Source organism: Ursus maritimus, unplaced genomic scaffold (assembly GCF_017311325.1).
Source record: "Ursus maritimus isolate PB19 unplaced genomic scaffold, ASM1731132v1 scaffold_8, whole genome shotgun sequence".
Classification (NCBI taxonomy): domain Eukaryota; kingdom Metazoa; phylum Chordata; class Mammalia; order Carnivora; family Ursidae; genus Ursus; species Ursus maritimus.
This window is the reverse complement of record NW_024426996.1, coordinates 18,678,137-18,696,736: the sequence shown is the minus strand read 5'-3', so window position 1 is coordinate 18,696,736 and position 18,600 is coordinate 18,678,137. Positions and strand designations below refer to the sequence as shown.

The 18,600-nt window shown below is 41.8% G+C and overlaps 1 protein-coding gene across 1 annotated transcript in view; it reads right to left on the bottom strand.

Moving 5' to 3' along the window:
* The window catches only part of RASGEF1B (RasGEF domain family member 1B), a 37,272-nt gene that overhangs the window by 14,711 nt on the left and 3,961 nt on the right, over nucleotides 1-18,600 (bottom strand). Inside the window, exons 2-6 of the mRNA XM_008693279.2 lie at nucleotides 10,060-10,242; nucleotides 8,252-8,374; nucleotides 7,521-7,658; nucleotides 1,359-1,571; nucleotides 603-677 (exon numbers count right to left, since the gene is read on the bottom strand). Coding sequence (XP_008691501.1) covers nucleotides 603-677; nucleotides 1,359-1,571; nucleotides 7,521-7,658; nucleotides 8,252-8,374; nucleotides 10,060-10,236 — 726 coding nt within the window. The 5' untranslated portion in view covers nucleotides 10,237-10,242. The remainder of the gene's footprint in view (nucleotides 1-602; nucleotides 678-1,358; nucleotides 1,572-7,520; nucleotides 7,659-8,251; nucleotides 8,375-10,059; nucleotides 10,243-18,600) is intronic.

Below are 18,600 nucleotides of genomic sequence, written 5' to 3'. Positions count from 1 at the left end.
CATTAGTGGGGGTTACAGTCTTTGCCTCACAACTTGAGATGCTTCTGGACGTCACTGGGGGAAAAAATTTCTTATGTGTGTTTACCGATTTTATAGTCCATGCCCCGTGTTATTTTCTTCACATGTGGGCTTCGCTTAGGCCATAAACCTGTCGTGAGAGATTCACCTCGAAACAAAAGGCGAAGCAACGGAGACCGTTGCTCAGCAAGCCGGGTGTGCATCCTGTCTTCACTGCCCTGTTATTGTTGAATCATGAGCGTTCTCTTGTGTTTTCTCTCTGACTTAATCTGCTAAAACCATTATGCTTTTATCTCCTACCTTCATCACCACAAGTCCTGCATTTACTTGCTTATTAAATTTCCCAATAAGGAGGAAGAAGAGGCTAACCGTTTGTGAGAGGGGAAGAATATGGTGACGGTGCCTGAAGATATGGCTTAAGAAAACGGCAATGAATCAGACGTGGCTCATGAAAAAAAAAAACCTTTCTGATTGTAAAACCTAAGACAAAATAATTCCAATTTCTGCCTCTTGTACCCACCATCACAGACTAAGAAATTCCATTTCCAATTTCAGAGCTGACCTCTAGGTAGACTGATTCTTACCTTGTCATTGTCCAAAGGGTCCTTCTGCACAAACGCCTGAACAAATTCTTCTGGCCCAATATAATTGAGCCTCTCCTGAAACACAAAACCCCAGGTCAACCTTATTAAAGAAAATGAGAAAAAATGGACTGTTAACTCCTTCTGTTGACTTTTGGCATGACCCCCACTTTTTATGCAGCTTATAAAATGAGTCTTTAATTTTAAATATTGTCATCATCTTCAAGATCTGAGCAGAGGCAATATTCTGCGTGAGTCAATGCTACCTGACATAGTGAAAGGCTGGGCAAGTCATGGAAAGGTAGAGAAGATGAGGTAGGTCAATAAATTTGCCCATCAGTCTTGCTTATTGGTATTTAAAGTGAATTCCCAGGGTGCCTGGGTGGCTTAGACAGATAAGCGTCTGCCTTCGACTCAGATCATGATCCCAGGGTCCTGGGATAGAGCCCCACATCGGGCTCCCTGCTCAGCGGGGAGTCTGCTTCTCCCTCTCCCTCTGTGCTCTCAATCTCTCTCTCCTCTCTCCTCTCTCTCTCTCTCAAATAAATAAATAAATAAATAAATAAACAAATCTTAAAAAAAAAAAAAAGTGAATTCCCAGAATGTCAAAAACATTCATATTGGAATGTCTAAGCAAAACATAGTGTAGGTATTGCACATATTACTTCCCATTTGGATTATTCTAGTATAATCTCCCGTGACATTACAGCGGATAAACAGCTTCTGTGGTTACCACAGCAAAGGGTGACAAGGACCTACCAGCTCTATGTGAGTCAGCTGCTGAGCCAGAGTGTAAGGGTCACTGCAGACAGTGATGATGTCCCTTTGTATGGACTGTGGCTTGGTCTTGAGAACGGTGAGCCGATCCGTGGACGTGGAGCTGATTTTTGCCAGGACCTCCTCGTACTGGCTGAGTGCGGCAAGTTTGCGGATCAGACACTGGATCATCTGCTGCACATTCTTCCTGTACGTCTGCCGGGGGAAAAGCAAAGGACTGCAGCCCGCTCTGCGTGTCGATTTCCAGCACCACGCAAACTCACAGACCGTGCTGTCCAGTGCTTCTCCCCGGATGCTGGAGAACCGCCAGGGCAGTGACGGGACAAGCCATCCTCGCTCTCAGAGTCTGAGACACGCAACACATAAGGTGGTCCTTCAGACCTGTAAACTTTAGCTCTCTCCTCAGGCTGCTCTTCACGCTGGGCCAGGAAAACCCCACAGGGACATCTTAGACCAGCTACTACAGAGAACCAGCTGCTCTCTGGGCCGGCGTAGGAACGTCCCGCGTCACTTTTGGTAGGCTAAAGTACATTGATCTCGACTCGGACCATCCTCTTCCTAACACTTTTTCCGTCGGGTCACCTTCTTGATTTCCCCGCTCCTCTCAGGCCCGCTCTCATTAGTCTACAAGCACAGACGCCAGCCCGACAGCAAATACCATTACTCCTCAGTCCCCCACCCCCAACCACCTTCCTGACTTCCACATAGGACATGGGTTAGCACGAGGAAGCGGTGGATATTCATTTTTGGTATCTGACCTCCATTTGACTCCTGTCCATGTCTCTCACATTCATGAGTCGGTGCTAACATTCGCAACCAGCCAGACTCTTCCACGTGGCCGTTCTGCCCGTAATGCTATTACCAGCGGCCGCCTTGTCTGCTACCGCATCAGGCTGCAGCCACAACACTGGAGATCAGTTGGTTTCAAAAGCAATTCACGTATTAGCCGTAAATGTCAATCTCTTGACTTTTTACAGCCCTCGTTAAGTCAAAGAAATAACTTCACAATCAATCCATCCCTAGGGTACTGTTATCATGATACAAGTTATGGTGTGTTTTTATTCTTCCTTTTCTAGCCCCAAACTGCCAAACACACACAATCATCCTTGCAGGTAAATTACCTAAGAAAGGTACACATGCTTGCATGGTCCTCAAGTTAACAGCTCCAAAGGAGGACGGTGCCAGCGAACTGAGATGTGAAAAGGCCTATGGTTATGCCCCTGTGCTTAGTCAGACCCTTTTTAAAAGGTACCACACGGTATTACTTTGAGATTAATTATTTGAAACCTGAATGGCACCTTACCTACAAGTGTAAGAACCATATTATTTTACAGACGCAATTTGGTTTACCAAAGAACAAAAACTCAAATGAATAGACATTTGCATACTTAAGGAAAATTACAAATGCATCTGGAAATGATCAATTCTTACTTAATCAAGGCAAAAAAGCATACACAGCCTTCTTTTTCTTTTCTTTCTCTCTACTTGTCTGGTGTATATTCCACTCAGTTCTTTAAACTGGTCCATTAGATGACCTTTTTTTTTTTCTATATATATTCACAGACCACCCTAAATCATTAATGAAATACCTAAGTGTTTAAAAAGTTGAACCCTCAAAAAACTTATCTTTCACACAGCATTAAGATTATCAGTTTAGAAGATACTATCTAAGGGCACCTGGGTGGCTCAGTCAGTTAAGCGGCTCCCTTCGGCTCAGGTCATGATCCCAGAGTCCTGGGATCAAGCCCCACATTGGGTTCCCTGTTCATTGGGGAGCCTGCTTCTCCCTTTTCCTCTGCTTCTGCCGCTCACCCTGCTTGTGCTCTCTGTGTCAAATAAATAAATAAATAAATAAAATCTTTAAAAAAAAAAAAAGATGCTACCTATTTGGTAATACGCTTGTCACTCAAAGAAAATATCTTTTTCTTTGGAATTGAAGGCGTTCAAGATTGAATTAAGTGCTATTTTAAATCCCTCATGGTGGGGTGGAGTAGGGGACAAAGGATGGGCATAACAGGTGAAGCTGGTCAAAAGGTACAAACGTCTAGTTATAAAATAAATAAGTCCTGGGATGTAATTACAGCACGGTGACTGTAGTTAATACTGTGCTGCATCTTTGAAACTTGCTAAGAGAATGGATCTTAAAGTTCTCATCACAAGGAAAAAAAATTCTGTAACTATGTGTGGTGATGGATGTTAGTAAGACTTATTGTGATCACTTCACAATATACGCAAATATCGAATCATTATGTTGTACACCTGAAACTAATATAATGTTATATGTCAATTACACCTCAATAAAAACAATAAATAAAAATAAAATAAAATAAATCCCTTGTCCCTATTTCCCTTGCTCTTCTACTTTTCATCATTTTGAGTTATATTAAAAATCCATGAACTTGGGGTGGCTCAGTGGGTTAAGCGTCTGCCTTCGGCTCAGGGGGTGATCCCAGCATTCTGGGATCGAGCCCCATGTCGGGCTCTTCCACTGGGAGCCTGCTTCTCCCTCTCCCATCCCCCTGCTTGTGTTCCCTCTCTTGCTGGCTGTCTCTCTGTCAAATAAATAAATAAAATCTTTAAAAAAAATCTATGAACTTAAAGTGGTTTCTTCAGCCCCCTGTGTGAAATGTCATAATAAATATTCCCAGGTGATTCTGGTATGTAGCAAAGTGTCAGAATCTATGCTCTACTGGCATATCTGGTGAAAGATTCTTATTCTACACTTTAAAATATGCTTTTTTAAGGGAAGAGGTCGAGGATTCAGCTAGTGAGCAAAAGGCAGCAAATTACAAGGGGAAAATGTATACAATAGGGCATAGGGTAAAGCTATTCAAATAATAAAGAACTAGTCTGTGTGTGTGTGTGTGTGTGTGTGTGTGTGTGTGTGTGTATGTATGAGAGACAGAGACAGAGAAGGAGAAACACACAGAGAAAGAGAGTATGTATGTATGACCTCTTTAAAAAGTTTCCTGCTGCCATTTGATTCCATTCCAAGCTTTGTGTTGTTAAGCATGCTTCCTTACTGAGTCATGAATTGCTAAATATGCTCTTATTCTTTTTTATAACTTCAAATGCCAGTGACAGTAATTACCTGGCAAATAAAGACAGAATAAAGACCAGCCCCTTAAGGAAGAGAAAATTGCATTTTACCCACTATAGTCATTTGTCATGTAATTCAATCATTAGCTCCATTTCATGTTTCTTGCAGGCAAGTCCTAATAAACCACTTCATTTTGGGCAAATCCCCAGGGGGGAAACATATTAAGCCAAATTATGCAGAACTGTCCTAGCAGATTCAGCAGAACCAGACAAAATTATATATAGGGTGCACCTGGATTCATTGACTGCCAAAAAAAATCCCTAAAGTCTCGGGCAAGAAGCAACAAGTCTCAACCCAAGCCCATAGTCCTTCCTGTGGAGGGAAATATTTTTTTCCCCTCTTCCAGTAACTGATTAGTTCATTCGTTCATTCATTCATTCACCCATTCAAATGCTACTGATTACCTAGGAAATGCCAGGCACTAGTGGTTAAGGGTGCTGTGGTGAACAAAGGGGGCACAGCAAGGAGTCGGGAAAAACAAGTCATAAAAAAAAGCAAGTAATTACTAACCACAGAGTGCTATGAAGACAACAGGGGCGAAACAGTGAGAGGGCTGCAGGGTGACTGCGGTTGGGGCGGTGAGGGAAGGTCTCTCGGAGGAGAGACACTGGAGCACATCACAGACACGTGGCCTGTCAAGCAAAGAACTGAGGAAAGAGCATCCATCGCAGAATCTTGGAGCCGACAGGGACGGTAACACAGCGCAGTCACCTCTACGATTTACGGGAACGGAGAAGACGCAGGGAGTTTAGGGAACCTGCCCAAGCGCACTCAGGTCAACCTGATGCCAAGCGCGGCCCTGACTCTGAATCCTGGACTGAAGGAGCCGAAGGAAAAACCCTAACTGATCACGGCTCGTGAGGCTCGGCTGCTCAGTCCCTAGGTTATCAATTCCTCGGTTCGACCGGGCTTATCCTCCCATCTCCTCCTTTCACACTCAAAACCATCAGAAAATCTCAAGGTTTATCAAGGATTTGCTATTAACAGAGGAGTGCTGACAGGAAGCCGGGTTAAAAGGCGGTGTGGCCCTTTGTACTTCCCCTAACCCTTGAGTGGCTTAAGCCTGTCAAAAAAAAAAAAAAAAGAAAAGACTGGATCCAATCTGGCCGACACAGATAGAAGGCATCTCCCTCATTGACTACGGTGACAAGAAAAGCAAAAGACCACGGATCTGGCACTTTCGAATGCTCACTTATTATCTGTAAAAGATTTTTAAGGTGTTCCTTTGGAAAGGATCAAGTGACCATTTCTACTTTTTAAAAAGGTAATCCAGGGAAGGTCGGTTGATGGACCCATCAAGTTACGTGCCTCAATACCACTTAACTAAAATGAAGACTCAGGACTCAGCCTTCACACAAGAAAAAGTCCTTATGATGCCATTCATCTGTTGAGCATCTTGTCCTAAACTAAGTTCACTGAGCCAGGACTGACCCTGCCAGGCAAGCCAACAGATAAGCCCTCCAATGTAAGATTTACTACAAAAGTGCCCTGCGATTCTGGACTTTTGCCTTTGTGAGTGAGGGAGCCACCAATTCACATCTGGCTAGAACCCGTCCCAGGCAAGCTGGCAAAATAATTATAACAGTCATAACTTGCAAAACGACTCAGGAAACCACTCATTCAGCCTTACAGATATAAATCATGGCTGTCGTGAGCACCAGGGTTCAATATAATGTCATAAGGGAGCGGTAAAGGGGTTAAATCCATTTTCATGAGGACATCACTGCAGGGAAGCAATGAAGTTTTTCAATTGCAAATCTTATATAATTTTTTTAAGGTAGGGGGAAATGGTATTAAAATATATTCACCAGAAGTAGACACAACAGATAGGGTATCTTGTTCCGTGATCTTTACAGCACACCACTGAAAGAATGAGTTCTCAAGGAAGGTTACTCATAATGGGAAAATGCATTTTAAAACGAATGAAACGAGACATCTCTACAACCGCCAAATGCTTCGTCAATCTTTTCCTTGTGAAAATGTTGTATCCGCGCCTAAGTAACTTGTTCCCAGGAGCTCGCTGGCAGCACAGAAGACACCCTTGCCCAACAAGCCTCAACACAAAATATCAGCCCTCCAGGCCCGCTTCAAAGAGGATCGCCTTGAATTTGTTACAGCCAGTTACCTCTTATCAAAGGCTGGATTGAGGGAAGTGATGTTTATGAAAGAATATCCAAGGGGCTCTCTTTCTCCACCTACCCTCCGTGCTAGCCTTAATCAACTTCCAGGCACCAGAAGACTCGGATCGTTTTCTCTTTGTCCTCTCCTCTCCCAAAGAATGACCTTTGCTAATTACACATTAATTGTATAGCCTCAGTTTTCTATCAAGGAGCATTTGTTATAAAAACTATACAGAGCAGTTTCCCCCATGTCATTCTACGCCCCCTAGATAAAGTCTTCCATATGAAAGTTTTAAAAAATTTCATTTAATTTAATGCCCTGAAAAATTAGTAGGCTTTCTCTTTTCTGACAGTGAAAATCACATAACCAACTGTATTTCTCTTTTACTTGGAGTTTACGCTCAAATCACAGCAGTTCTGTCCTACTGGACTGCTTCTCAACATGAGCCTATTTGTTTTTCTCCCTTCCATGGTACAAAGTGTCTATTTCTATTTATGATGTATCAACATACAACTTCTTATCTGTTAATATGTTACTATGTTATTTATCTTATATCTATTTGTGTTTACATCTATTAATATGATATGTATTATCATACATGATACGTAACTTGCTATGTTAAATCTTTTTAGATGGAAGAAGAGTATAAGTAAAATTAAAACACACTTGGAATGTGAATCCTATGCATGAATTGACATGAACATACCCCCAAATTAATCACATAAAACTCCAGATGATAGCCCTCTGAAGTGGGGTTGTGTAATCGTCCCCATCCGACACACCAAATAGACCACCATGCTATGCCGAAGACTTGCCCGAGGCAACACAGGAAGGAGGAAGTGGAGATCGTGATACTAATGCAGCACCAGTTCCCCAGCTCGGCCTGGAAATTCAAGTGCTTCTGCTAAATTCGGGATACCAACCTCCTCGCCACTGGCTATTCGGTGAGCCAGATCTTTTAAGTTTCTCATCATTCTTTCATCCCGAAAATCATAAGGAAACGTTTCCGTCCATTCTGTCAGGAGTTGAAGGATCTTGGGTGCAATTTTTCTTATCTGGTTCTGGGGAGAAAAAGCAAATCTCATTCAGTGATCTCTATCACCATGGACTGCATCAAATCAGTAACTGCAAACAGAGTCACTGGTCAACTTCCAGGGCAAAGTCTTTGGTGTTGAAGAAGCAGCGAGTCCCCCTCCCCCAAGTCAATGCCAAGTACCACCAGCCAAAGGCAGGATCTAGGGATCTTCCATGGCATTAACTCTATTTTGTGGGGGTTGGTTTGTTTGTTTGCTTGGCATGAAGGGCATGACAGTTTATTTTTAAAAAATTCGACCACACTGGTCATAATGACCGGCATACACGTTATGATGGCTTTTCTCTTGGGTATTAACACTGCAGTATGTTTATATACTGAAATGTTTCAATAGGACCAAGAACGTTAGAGAAATAAAGATCTTAGATGAAAATGAACACTAATAATTCCAGGGTCCGACCCTATATTGTGTTCTTTATGCCATTCCCAATTCCTTTTGCATAGCCATGATACCATTTATGCCCTTCAGCCTGGGGAGAAGGAAACCAACTTCACAAAATCTAAGCGACCGAGTTACCACGCCTAATAGTGTAAATTGTAAAGTTCAAAACGCATCATTACCTTATCGCTATTAGGATCACTTAGTCTCTGGTGCTCAACACATAAGTGGCAAACTTTGGCCATCAACTCATATGGATGCATAAATAACCGAGAACTGAGTAGGAAGGTAAATATGTACGTTCTCTGTGGCAAGAAGAAAAAAAAATCATCATGGTTACATTCTCTCTGAAACCAATGTCTTTCCTATAGATTATACATCTTATTTCATTAAGTTCTCTTGATCAAAGTTAATATGCTACAGTTTCCAAAGTAATGCTTCGTAGTAAAACACGTTAGATGGATTTTTCCTTTGCCTTCTGAGGCATCTCTTCCCTTAAACCATACTAAAAATAACAGAAGTACAAGATAAGTTTATCTACTGAAATTAGTCAAAGCACACTTTCACTGCCTTCCTCTGGGAGCCAGGACACCAGGACACGTAACTCATTCTAGTGAAGAAGAATGAAATCCACCCCAGAGAAGTAGACCTAACTTAACTCTACCACCGTACTGAACCTGGTTCTGGGTCCAACCTGGGTCCAAATATTATGGTAACTCAACGGAAGACAAAAAACACCCAACCCACATCAGCTCAAGAATTCTCCAGTGTGTCCCGTGTGGCACACGGCAGTGTCTGTATGCTTGTGCCAGGACATTCAAAGACGGGCTTTCAAGTCATCTGTTTACTTGCTCAAAGGCCAAGCAATTTGATAAAACACAATATCACACTATATACTTTCCTTTGACTACACTCTCTTCCAAGAAGCCAGTAACGAAGTAGGGTTTATTTGTCATAATAGTTTCAGACTCCCAGTGAAAAGAAAAATTCCAGGGTGTTTTTTTTTCTTTACCCCCCTTTAGGCGCCTTTACTAGCTCATAAACACTTACAGGGCTGAACAAGGGATTCCTTTTACTTTTGATTACAAGTTTTCCCTGTGAGGCAACATATTTCAAAATGCTATGTGACAAACCACACAGAGAGAGAACTCAGGAAGAAACACTGGTGAATTACGGTGGCAAGCACAAACTCCCCTTCGCACACCAAGGTCATTATTATATTTATAAAAACATACGAATCCACTGTCTAGATAGTTTCATGAAATCTTTATCAACAACCAGCTGCTGTTGAGTAACAGGGGCAGCTGTGGCACAAGCGAAGGCGGAGAAAAACACCACGTGCCCAGAAACAGAAAAACCTAGGTTGGATTGCTGACGTTGGGGGTGAGACCGTGTGTGAATTACTCAACATTCTGAATTTCAGTGCTCTCCTCTCTGGTCTCTTGGAATTGCCGTAAAGACTGAGAAAATGTAAATGAATTCCCTAGATTAGAAAGTATTATCTATATAAACACCGGCTATCAAAGTAAAACATAAGCAACCAATAAAGACCTGCATCTTGAATATGACTGTTGTTCTCCTTTCTATAAAGTTTTCCCGTCCAACTTCACTTTTCTCAGCATAGTGATGGTTTTGGAAACAAAACAAGGCATTAAGTATTTTAGGAGTATCCAATGTTCTCTGCATTTCTACGTAAGGACCAAGGTATATGCATGAATTAAACCTACAGATACTTCACTTAGATGGTATCTGACCGTCTACAGTGTGGTACCAGCCCCGAAAAGGAACTGATATGCAGACCATAGTCAAAATCTGAATCATACCCAGGCTCAATTTGATCTCAAAGTACTCAATTATCAATATGCATTTTCTTATTTAAAAAATTCTTAGCAACCCAGATAGAATTCAGTAGTATCTAGGGTCCCTGCCCACACTGTACTTTTTTCTCAAGAACACCAAGGATGTGTTTCAGAGGAATAGGGATACCTACGTCCGGATAGTAATCCACGTTGGGTACTAAGTGCTGGATGAGGGCTTCCAGAGATCCAGAGAGGAGGTTGTTGTCATGGTAATACAACCCTCCACAGCTGTCATCTGCAGACTGGTAGAGGTTTCGGTTGTAGCCACTGCTGTCAAACATTGCTGAAAAGGGAGGAGTCTGAGGCATGCTTTCCTAAAAGGAATTTTAAAAGGAGAAAACATAGTGTCAATAATATGCCGTCCAGAAGAAAAGTAAGCTTTCATAGCAATGAGAGAATAGGTAATTTTAAAAATAGGTTAAGTTCTGATGGAATATCAGAACCCATCAAGAAAGCAAATTGCTCTGTGAGTAACACATGTGTGCATACAGTTGAGTACCAATCTCATTCAGTCGAATACCGTAAAATGCTTAGATCAAAGGATCCAAGCATTTGGATTTGAATTCAGGTCTCCGGCTGCCATATTTAGAGATCACTCCTTCACGTGTCGGGAAGAGAACTGAGCTGCCAAGTGCTTTCTCTCACTGAGTCAAGCACCATCCCGAGGTAGAAATGTGCAAGCCTTCAAAGCTGGTTGGGAAGAATTACATCCCATGCAAGAAATACTGGACTAACATTGGGTAGAGCAGGAGATAATCAAAAGAGAAGTCAAAAAAACTGAAAACGTACTGGAATTAAAGTACATTGTGTGTGTGTGTTTCTGTGTGTGTTTCTGTGTGTGCGCGTGCACGCACACGGGTGCACGTGTGTTTACAGTTATGTACAGATGTGCGTATGTAATCCAGAGATTTAATGCTGACTCTCCAGCTTCCACTGGGAGATCCGATGCTGTCGATTTTCACCCCTTTGCGTCAAATTCTTTTGGGGCGGGGGCTCTCTAAAGCCTCCGGTTGTCAGCAAACACGTGGGCTGAGAGGCAGCTGATTTGGGGAACAGGAAGCACTATGCCGGATCTCTCCATTTGTATGCTTTGCAACTCACAAAGCCCTTGTTAGAGGGTGCTCAGCAGAGGCCAGAGGCTATGAAGTTATTACTCGGAGTCCTAGGGACAGAGCTCCGGACCCTGAGAACAGACTCTCGGTTTCTAGCAGCATGTGTGGACAATGGAGGCATTCAGGAGCTGCCAGACTAGGAGTTTCAGAAGGCAAACAATAAGGGAAGCCAACTCCGGGCTTTGGACTGACCTGGGCAGGGTATGTGGAGGCTGCAGGAGGATACAACCTGGGCTAATCCTTCTTTTCAAGATGCCAAAAGATATTTGCATCCGAATGGGGGAGGGGTGTGGAGCCCTGTCTGAGAAGGCACACGCTTCACTCCAAGCATATCTGCTCCAGCTCCAGGTAAGGGGGACCCCGGCGTCATAACATGTGCACTTGCCCTGGCTAGGGTGGCCAAGGGGTGGGTGTTGGGGAAAAAAAATTTACTATTAGGGCAACCTGGCAGATGAAAACAGCATTTAGGGAAAGAAGCATCAAGAGAAAGAAACAGAAGACAAGCTTCAGCATTTTGTACTCTATCCCGTCCGCAAACCAATGCCGAGGGAGAATGCAAAAGGGAAAAAAACAGCCAGTGATGGGAAGAAACTGATTCCTGAGAATCACTCTGGCAGATCTGTCGCTACCTGCATCATCATTGTCGTGCCTCTCGCTGAAGCAGGACGCGGTCGTAACAGCCAAAGGATCAGGAACTATGGGATGTAAGCATGAACACAAATGCTCTACACTTAGTTGAAATCACTGTTAAATAAATAACTCAGTGTTAACCTTTTATAAGACAGTGGACAAAGTGTGTTTCTGTCCTCTTCAAATCGCCAGTTTTCTAGGAGTACGATTCATGTGCAATATCATCTTTGCAAATGAGTTGTCCTTGGTGGGAAGATAAAAAAAAGAGCCCATCTACCTTGCCTTGAGAAACTCAAAATGTCCATAAACTGAGACTCTGGGACCCGAGATGAGAAGTGCCTCAAAGTTTTGTCTGATAGCCTGGAGGGAACTGTCCATCTGAATTTGGTTACCCATTTCCGGGATGGTTAAAACCACCCAGTGTCCTTCCTCAGCAGGATGGCAGGTGTAACTCTACCATACCCTGGGAGTTGGGTTTTTGTTGTTTCTTTTTTCCTGCCAAGAACCATGAATTTTCTTCGATTTCTCCACTTATTCATCACTAATGAGACCATCCTAGTAAAGTGAGCCCGGGAGATGGTTGGCCAAAGACTTGGGAATTTCAGAAAATCAGAAAAGGCTGCAAGTTCAAAAGGATCATAGAAATCATCTGGTCCGGGATGAAAAATAGATTTCATTTCTCTTTCCAACTGCAATCAGTTAGAAGTGGGTGCCTAGTGGCCTGAGGGTGAGTGAGAAGAATTCAAAGGCTGAAACTAGGTGGGAGAATGTGTGTCCTGAGTGATTAGCAGTGACTGCAAAAACAGTCATGGAAGAGGCCAAAGGCCAAGTGCCATCAGAGTCTGCTCCGATCGCCTATTTTTATAAACGTGTAAACCCTGGAAGGTGAAACGAAGGGATCAGGCTAAGATCTCACAGTGCTGTGGCTACAGCACCAAGTGAACCCAACGGAATCCACCCTCCCCCCTCGTGAATCTTGCACCCCTGCTGCCTTCTGTTTATTTTTTTTAAAGATTTTTTTTTTAATTTATTCGACAGGATAGAGACAGCCAGCGAGAGAGGGAACACAAGCAGGGGGAGTGGGAGAGGAAGAAGCAGGCTCATAGCGGAGGAGCCTGATGTGGGGCTCGATCCCATAACGCCAGGATCACGCCCTGAGCTGAAGGCAGACACTTAACCGCTGTGCCACCCAGGCGCCCCTGCCTTCTGTTTATTGACAGTAACCATTAGCCCATGATAGTCAAGGGTCACCCAGTTCCCTTTCAAGGAATCAGCACCAAAAGCCACAAGTATTTGTACTTCTCAATTATTTACTCCCACGAAGCAGATGAGGACTCAGATCCGACCAAGGACTCAGATGTAATGAAGCCCTAATCTGGTGTTTCACAGCTGTGAGAACTTCAGAAGGTAATATACCACTACCAGACCCCAACACATGTTTTTTATTTAGAAAATTATTCTCAATTCTGTTCACTCCTTCCAAAATCCTAAATTATAACAAAACTACTAAATTCTTTTGTAGCAAAGTTCTTCTTAGAGCATTATTAGAGAGATGGCAAAAGGCTTCTGTATTGTGCCTTGGAAATGTGTCATGGGATTTCTTTGACAAGGTAGAAAATATCGACACTGAGACAATCCCCTCCAACCAAGCACCGACAAAAATACTGCAAATAGCAATGAAAACCAAACTGAGGTTAATTAATTGGGGTTATAGCTTATTACACCTACAAATCAATTTTAAGAAGAGGGTATGTCACAGGTCATTTTCTGCCTTCTAATCAGCCCTAAGGTCTATTGCTAATCCGCTGATTTCATTCTCCCATGATCCATCTTGATTGTTGAACTTGCACATAGCAACAATCAACTGCTGAGATAAGAGCACCTCGAGAGACCCCAGCCCCTTATTTAGGCATGTTGGTCATATTTTTCTACGTTGTCTTATACTCAAGAAGCCATCTCTTCTATTCCTTAGGCCCTCTCCCTCCCTTCCCATTTTGTTACTATGGGATCCTTTGTGCAAGGAAAAGGTCTCCACTTTCCACTTTCCTTTACTTCTGATTCCCCTTCAAGGCCCCTCACTTGAGAAATGCCTAGATGCACAGCGTGGAAGGCTCTGAGAAAGTCAGCCGCTCCCGTTTGTGTCAAGTTGACTGCCTACAAATGCCTTTTGGGATTCTCAGAGTTCCCCTGTTTGGCAGACATCCTCTCATTGTTTTGGCTGTATAAGCAGCTGCTGTTCAGAAAAACTCATAACCGACTGGGGTTACACAGCAGATAAGAGACAGACAGGACAGTGTTTCAAACCTAGATCCTCAGGCTCCAGGCTCCAAATTTATGATACTACGTCATGTTGTACTACGAATGGACTTCCTTGGACCTGTTATGTTTAACCATAAAATGAAAAGTCAGTCTATCCCAAATTGTAGGCTACCAGAATAATTTCTATGCCTTACATGTTCTATGTAAGTCATTGCTCCAAAGATGTATTAATGCCACTAATTACTCTTATTAAAAAGCAATACTGTCATGATAACAGAAGTATTTATGCTACTGACCCTTGCAATCAAGGCACAGTCCCATCTAGACAGAGATTCCAGATTTTAACATATACTTTTTTATATTTTAGTATCTTTGTAACTGGAATGCACATAGTGATAAAAAGGCATGTGTGACAGTCTTTTTTTTTTTTTTAGCAATATGAAATAAAAGAGCATCTTACAACGGACAGCATCTCAGATTCAACTAAATAGAGTAATATTTGCTTGTGTTTACTTTATAGATCTTCAGTAAAAAATCTTTCTGAGACAAATGACCAAAATAAAGATCATGGATCACAGTATTCATTACCCATTTCTGGACAATCTCTAACAAGTGGCCAGTCTAGCCATTTTCTAGAAAGATCAACTGCCTTGTGTAAGAAATCCATTTGACAAACAAGGGGAGGTCAACAGTATGGTACAGAAAGTACTGTCCGTGAAGTCTACCTTAAATACCTAAGAAGGTAAACATAGTAGTTTTTTTCTTTCAAGCATCTTCACTGTTATCAGCCACATCAAGAACTGTTTGTTCAGTATTACTCAGATTTGTCATCCAAGACTTGAATTCTACTTGCTCCAGTTCTGCAGTTGAAAAACAAGGCTCAGAAGATTACGTATTAGCTTGGTTCTTGTTTAAAAAAACAGAAAATACCCAAGGACTGGACATGAGAATCCAGAAAAACATTCATCCCCAGGCGCTATTAACGCCAGGAATCATTTGCTAATTTCTGTAGTGGAAGAAAGGCAAAGGGTGAGGCTGCTCGTATCCCAGAGATCCCATTTATTTGTTTTCCTCTCAGTGTAGTTCTGATTTCTTATCTGCAGCAAACCTTCTCTCTACAGCTCTCACAATGAATACTGTCTGTCTCTAGGGTCCTTTAAACTCTCAATTTACTCCCTTCTACCCTTTCCAAAAAAATCTCAAAACCAACTTCTCCACTGTCTACCACCCTTCCTTCGCACGGATTTTTGCCCAATCCAGTAGACCTGTCTGCTAACCAAAACTCTTGCTCAGGAGAACCTGACTTTTCCAAAATTAGAATGTGTGACATCATTAAGGTAAATGCTGCCATTAATTTACTATTAAGTCAAACTTCAAAGTAGCTAATTCCTTTGGAAAAAAGATTTATATGAGATACTTGAAAACACAACAAAACAAAACTGCTGACTTTACTCAAATCACTACCAATAAGATAAGGCAGAGGACAGGTTAACCTCACAAGCAATTCTCACCTTACAAAGTTTCATTTGTAAATCATTTCCTGGGAAACAATATACTCAATGTGGCCAATGGCTCTTAAATTTCTCCGGAGATCACAAAACTCTCCCCACACTGCCCTGAGAGAAATGTACCAGCAAGTTTGCATATACCTTCGGGGAATTCAGACCCCGGTTTAGGAAACACATGCGCAGACCTGTACAGAGCTGGGTATGATTTAGCTAATCACCTTCAAAGAAGAAGAACATGGCGGTTCTGTAGGGAAGCTTGGTCAAACACATTCAAGCCTGACTCCTTAGAAATCAAGGAATCCTTGTATTTTCAGGTAGTACCAATCAAATGGAGTTAAAGAGGATTTTAAAGTGATACTTCTTTTGGCTCGGGTAACGATATTTAAACAGGTATTTTTCCCCCTTAATTGAGATGGCACTTTGAGGTGGGGAAAGATGCGATGAGACCATGGGAAACAGATTTCAGCTTTTAAAACAATGAACCAGGCTAAAAGAAAGCTTAGAGCCATGAAATTAGCATACAGATCACAGGTTCTGTTGGAAAACTTCCCAAAGGGGAGTAAAAGATACGTCCAACTCAGGTGTACAAGATGAATGCTCTTTCTTAACTTGACTTGGAGAGCTGAAAAGTCGGTTGACAGACTGGGTGTGCTACGGGGGCAGCTAATTCCGTCACGAAGATACATCATGTTCTTCCAAGGACTCTGACAAAGTTCAGCCTGACATTGATCCAGAAGCAGGGAGGCAAGCTCTGGGTGATTTAAGGGATGAATGGATTTGAAAGGCATGCCTAATGGTTTCAAACCAACGAAAGCACCAGATGAAAAGCTGCCTTTTTCTAAACAGCAGACTGTGTTTGAATTAGCGACTGCTTTTGCACAATGTTATTTATGATGAGGCAGGTGCACCAGGATAAGGTGGTTTCAGGTGACAATTCAAGTTGGAAAAGAGGTTGAGGAAAAGAGGGGTGTGGGAACTAAATCAAAAGCTATCCTTCAACATCTGCTCTAGGTGCTTTGTAAATCTCTACCAGAATGTCAAGTCAGCATTTCCCTTACACTTAGGTGAATGAGCTAAAAAAGGTAGGACACATTAAAAAAAAAAAAAAAAAAAAAAAGGTATGGGGAGCTTTCGATCCATATTTCATCATAGAGTACTTTGGTTAAACATTTAACAAATCCAATGCCTCTATATTGATTCCTATCTTTTCGTTTCCGTTCAAGTGCTGAGCATGTGTCCCAATGTAAAAAAACAAACCCACTGAAGTAGAGGAAGGCCTCCCTATCACAGCTGAACTTTGAAAGTATATTTGTTTAGTGAGGAGAGGCTTAATTTAATACCCTGGAATTACCGGTTTCCCAATTCCCATCTAGATTCCAAAGGAACTTTGCACTTTGGTGAGATGCACCTTCTTCCTTTTCTCATTTGAGGTTCCAGAAAGCTGAATGAGAAAGAGTTCACATATTTCAGCTTTACTCCAGCTGGTTTTCTCAAGTACTTCTAGCTTCCTTTTGGCACCACTGGATCTTGAATACAAGGACGGACTGCATGCTTACAGAGTATAGCAAGGTATGGTTTTGATTCAGGGTGAAAGTAAAAGTCACGTTACTGACACTTTCTAAAACATGGCTTCTTTTGAGCTTGAAAATGTCTAGAAGATTATCTTCTCACATCTTTCCTGAGCCAGGGGAAGTCCTAAAGGCAGATATTTCCAGCAACAGCTCTGGAAACTGTGGAAATGCTATACTCCTGCTGACCTCCTTGAGAAAAGAGGTACAGTTCCCGTGAGCACAAACAATGCAGAGTAGACAACTCTGAATGAACTCACTTTTTTGGCACGTGAACAGAAAGTAACTCACTCCCAGAGAGGTACAGTCTTTGGAACTGAGCCCCAAATGCTTAGTAAATTTCATAATCAAGGAGGGAAAAGTATTTTTTATTAAAGAAGTTCTTACTTCTCTCCATATGATGAAATTGGTGTTATCATTTACCGATGTTATAGGCTTTCATACCAAAAAAAAATTAACTTGCATTTTGCTTGATTTACCTCGATGCTACTTAAGAACCTTTACTAATTCCTAACTGATGGAGGAAGATGATTGTGACTCAAATAATTACTACCTTTGGTTTCCTTGGAAGAAAATTAAAGCTAAAAAATTTGTCATCTTTTGTCTTGGAGATATCTTGTTAGCAGTTTATTTATTAAAACACAAAACAACATTTCACCACATGGCAACTCTAAATGGGCCTGGAGAGTCATTTAAGACTTCTATAAGACAAATCTTTACCATGTGGGAACAGATCACAGAACGCGTTGATACTCTTTATGCATTGTTTTGAATTGACAACTTCCATGTAGTTCCTGAGCTGAACAGTAGATGGCTCCACGTTCCTTGACTGTGAAAAGATTGGTGCTTCCCAGCTGTAACAGTGGGTGACGGTTTAGAAAAATAAAAGGACAACTGGAGTTCTGGGTGAAAAAAACCTAAGAAATTGGTGTTTGTGATCTGGCATATTATTGAGCTTTGGAAAGTGGCACTGTTCGTGCTGCACAGCTGAAAACAAATACTGGCTGAAAAAGTCAATTCGGTCTTATTTTGTAGGTCTTAGGTGCCCAAATACGATGAGAAATAATTATTTCATTTTCCCAGAGGGACAAAAGTGATCTTCTCGATAATCAAAATCATCCTGAACTAATTACGAGCTGTCAAAAAGAACTTTCTGGGATATTGGAAATGGTCTCTTCTACACTGTCCAATACAGTGGCCTTTTGCCACAAGTAGCCACTAAGCGGCACTTAAAATGTGGCTGGCACAACTAAGAAACTCAATTCTTACTTCTGTTTAATTTAATTATACTTAAGTTTAAATATCCCCATGTGGCTAGTGGCTATCATATGGATGGCACAGATATCAGGTGCTGAATCATCCATACGATAACTCTCAAGCCAAATTATAGAGTATTCATATGGGGAGCATCCTTAACTAAAACGGTTTATATTTCTAGACCCAATTCATTTCAGCAGGAAAATGACCTGATACTCAGTGAGAACACTTAGTAAACAAGCAGAATTTTCTATTTACATTTTATTATGTAACATGGTTCCTGGGATAATTTTATTTTTTGGCTGTAAGTTCTTGGAAAACTATGCTTATCCTTCCCC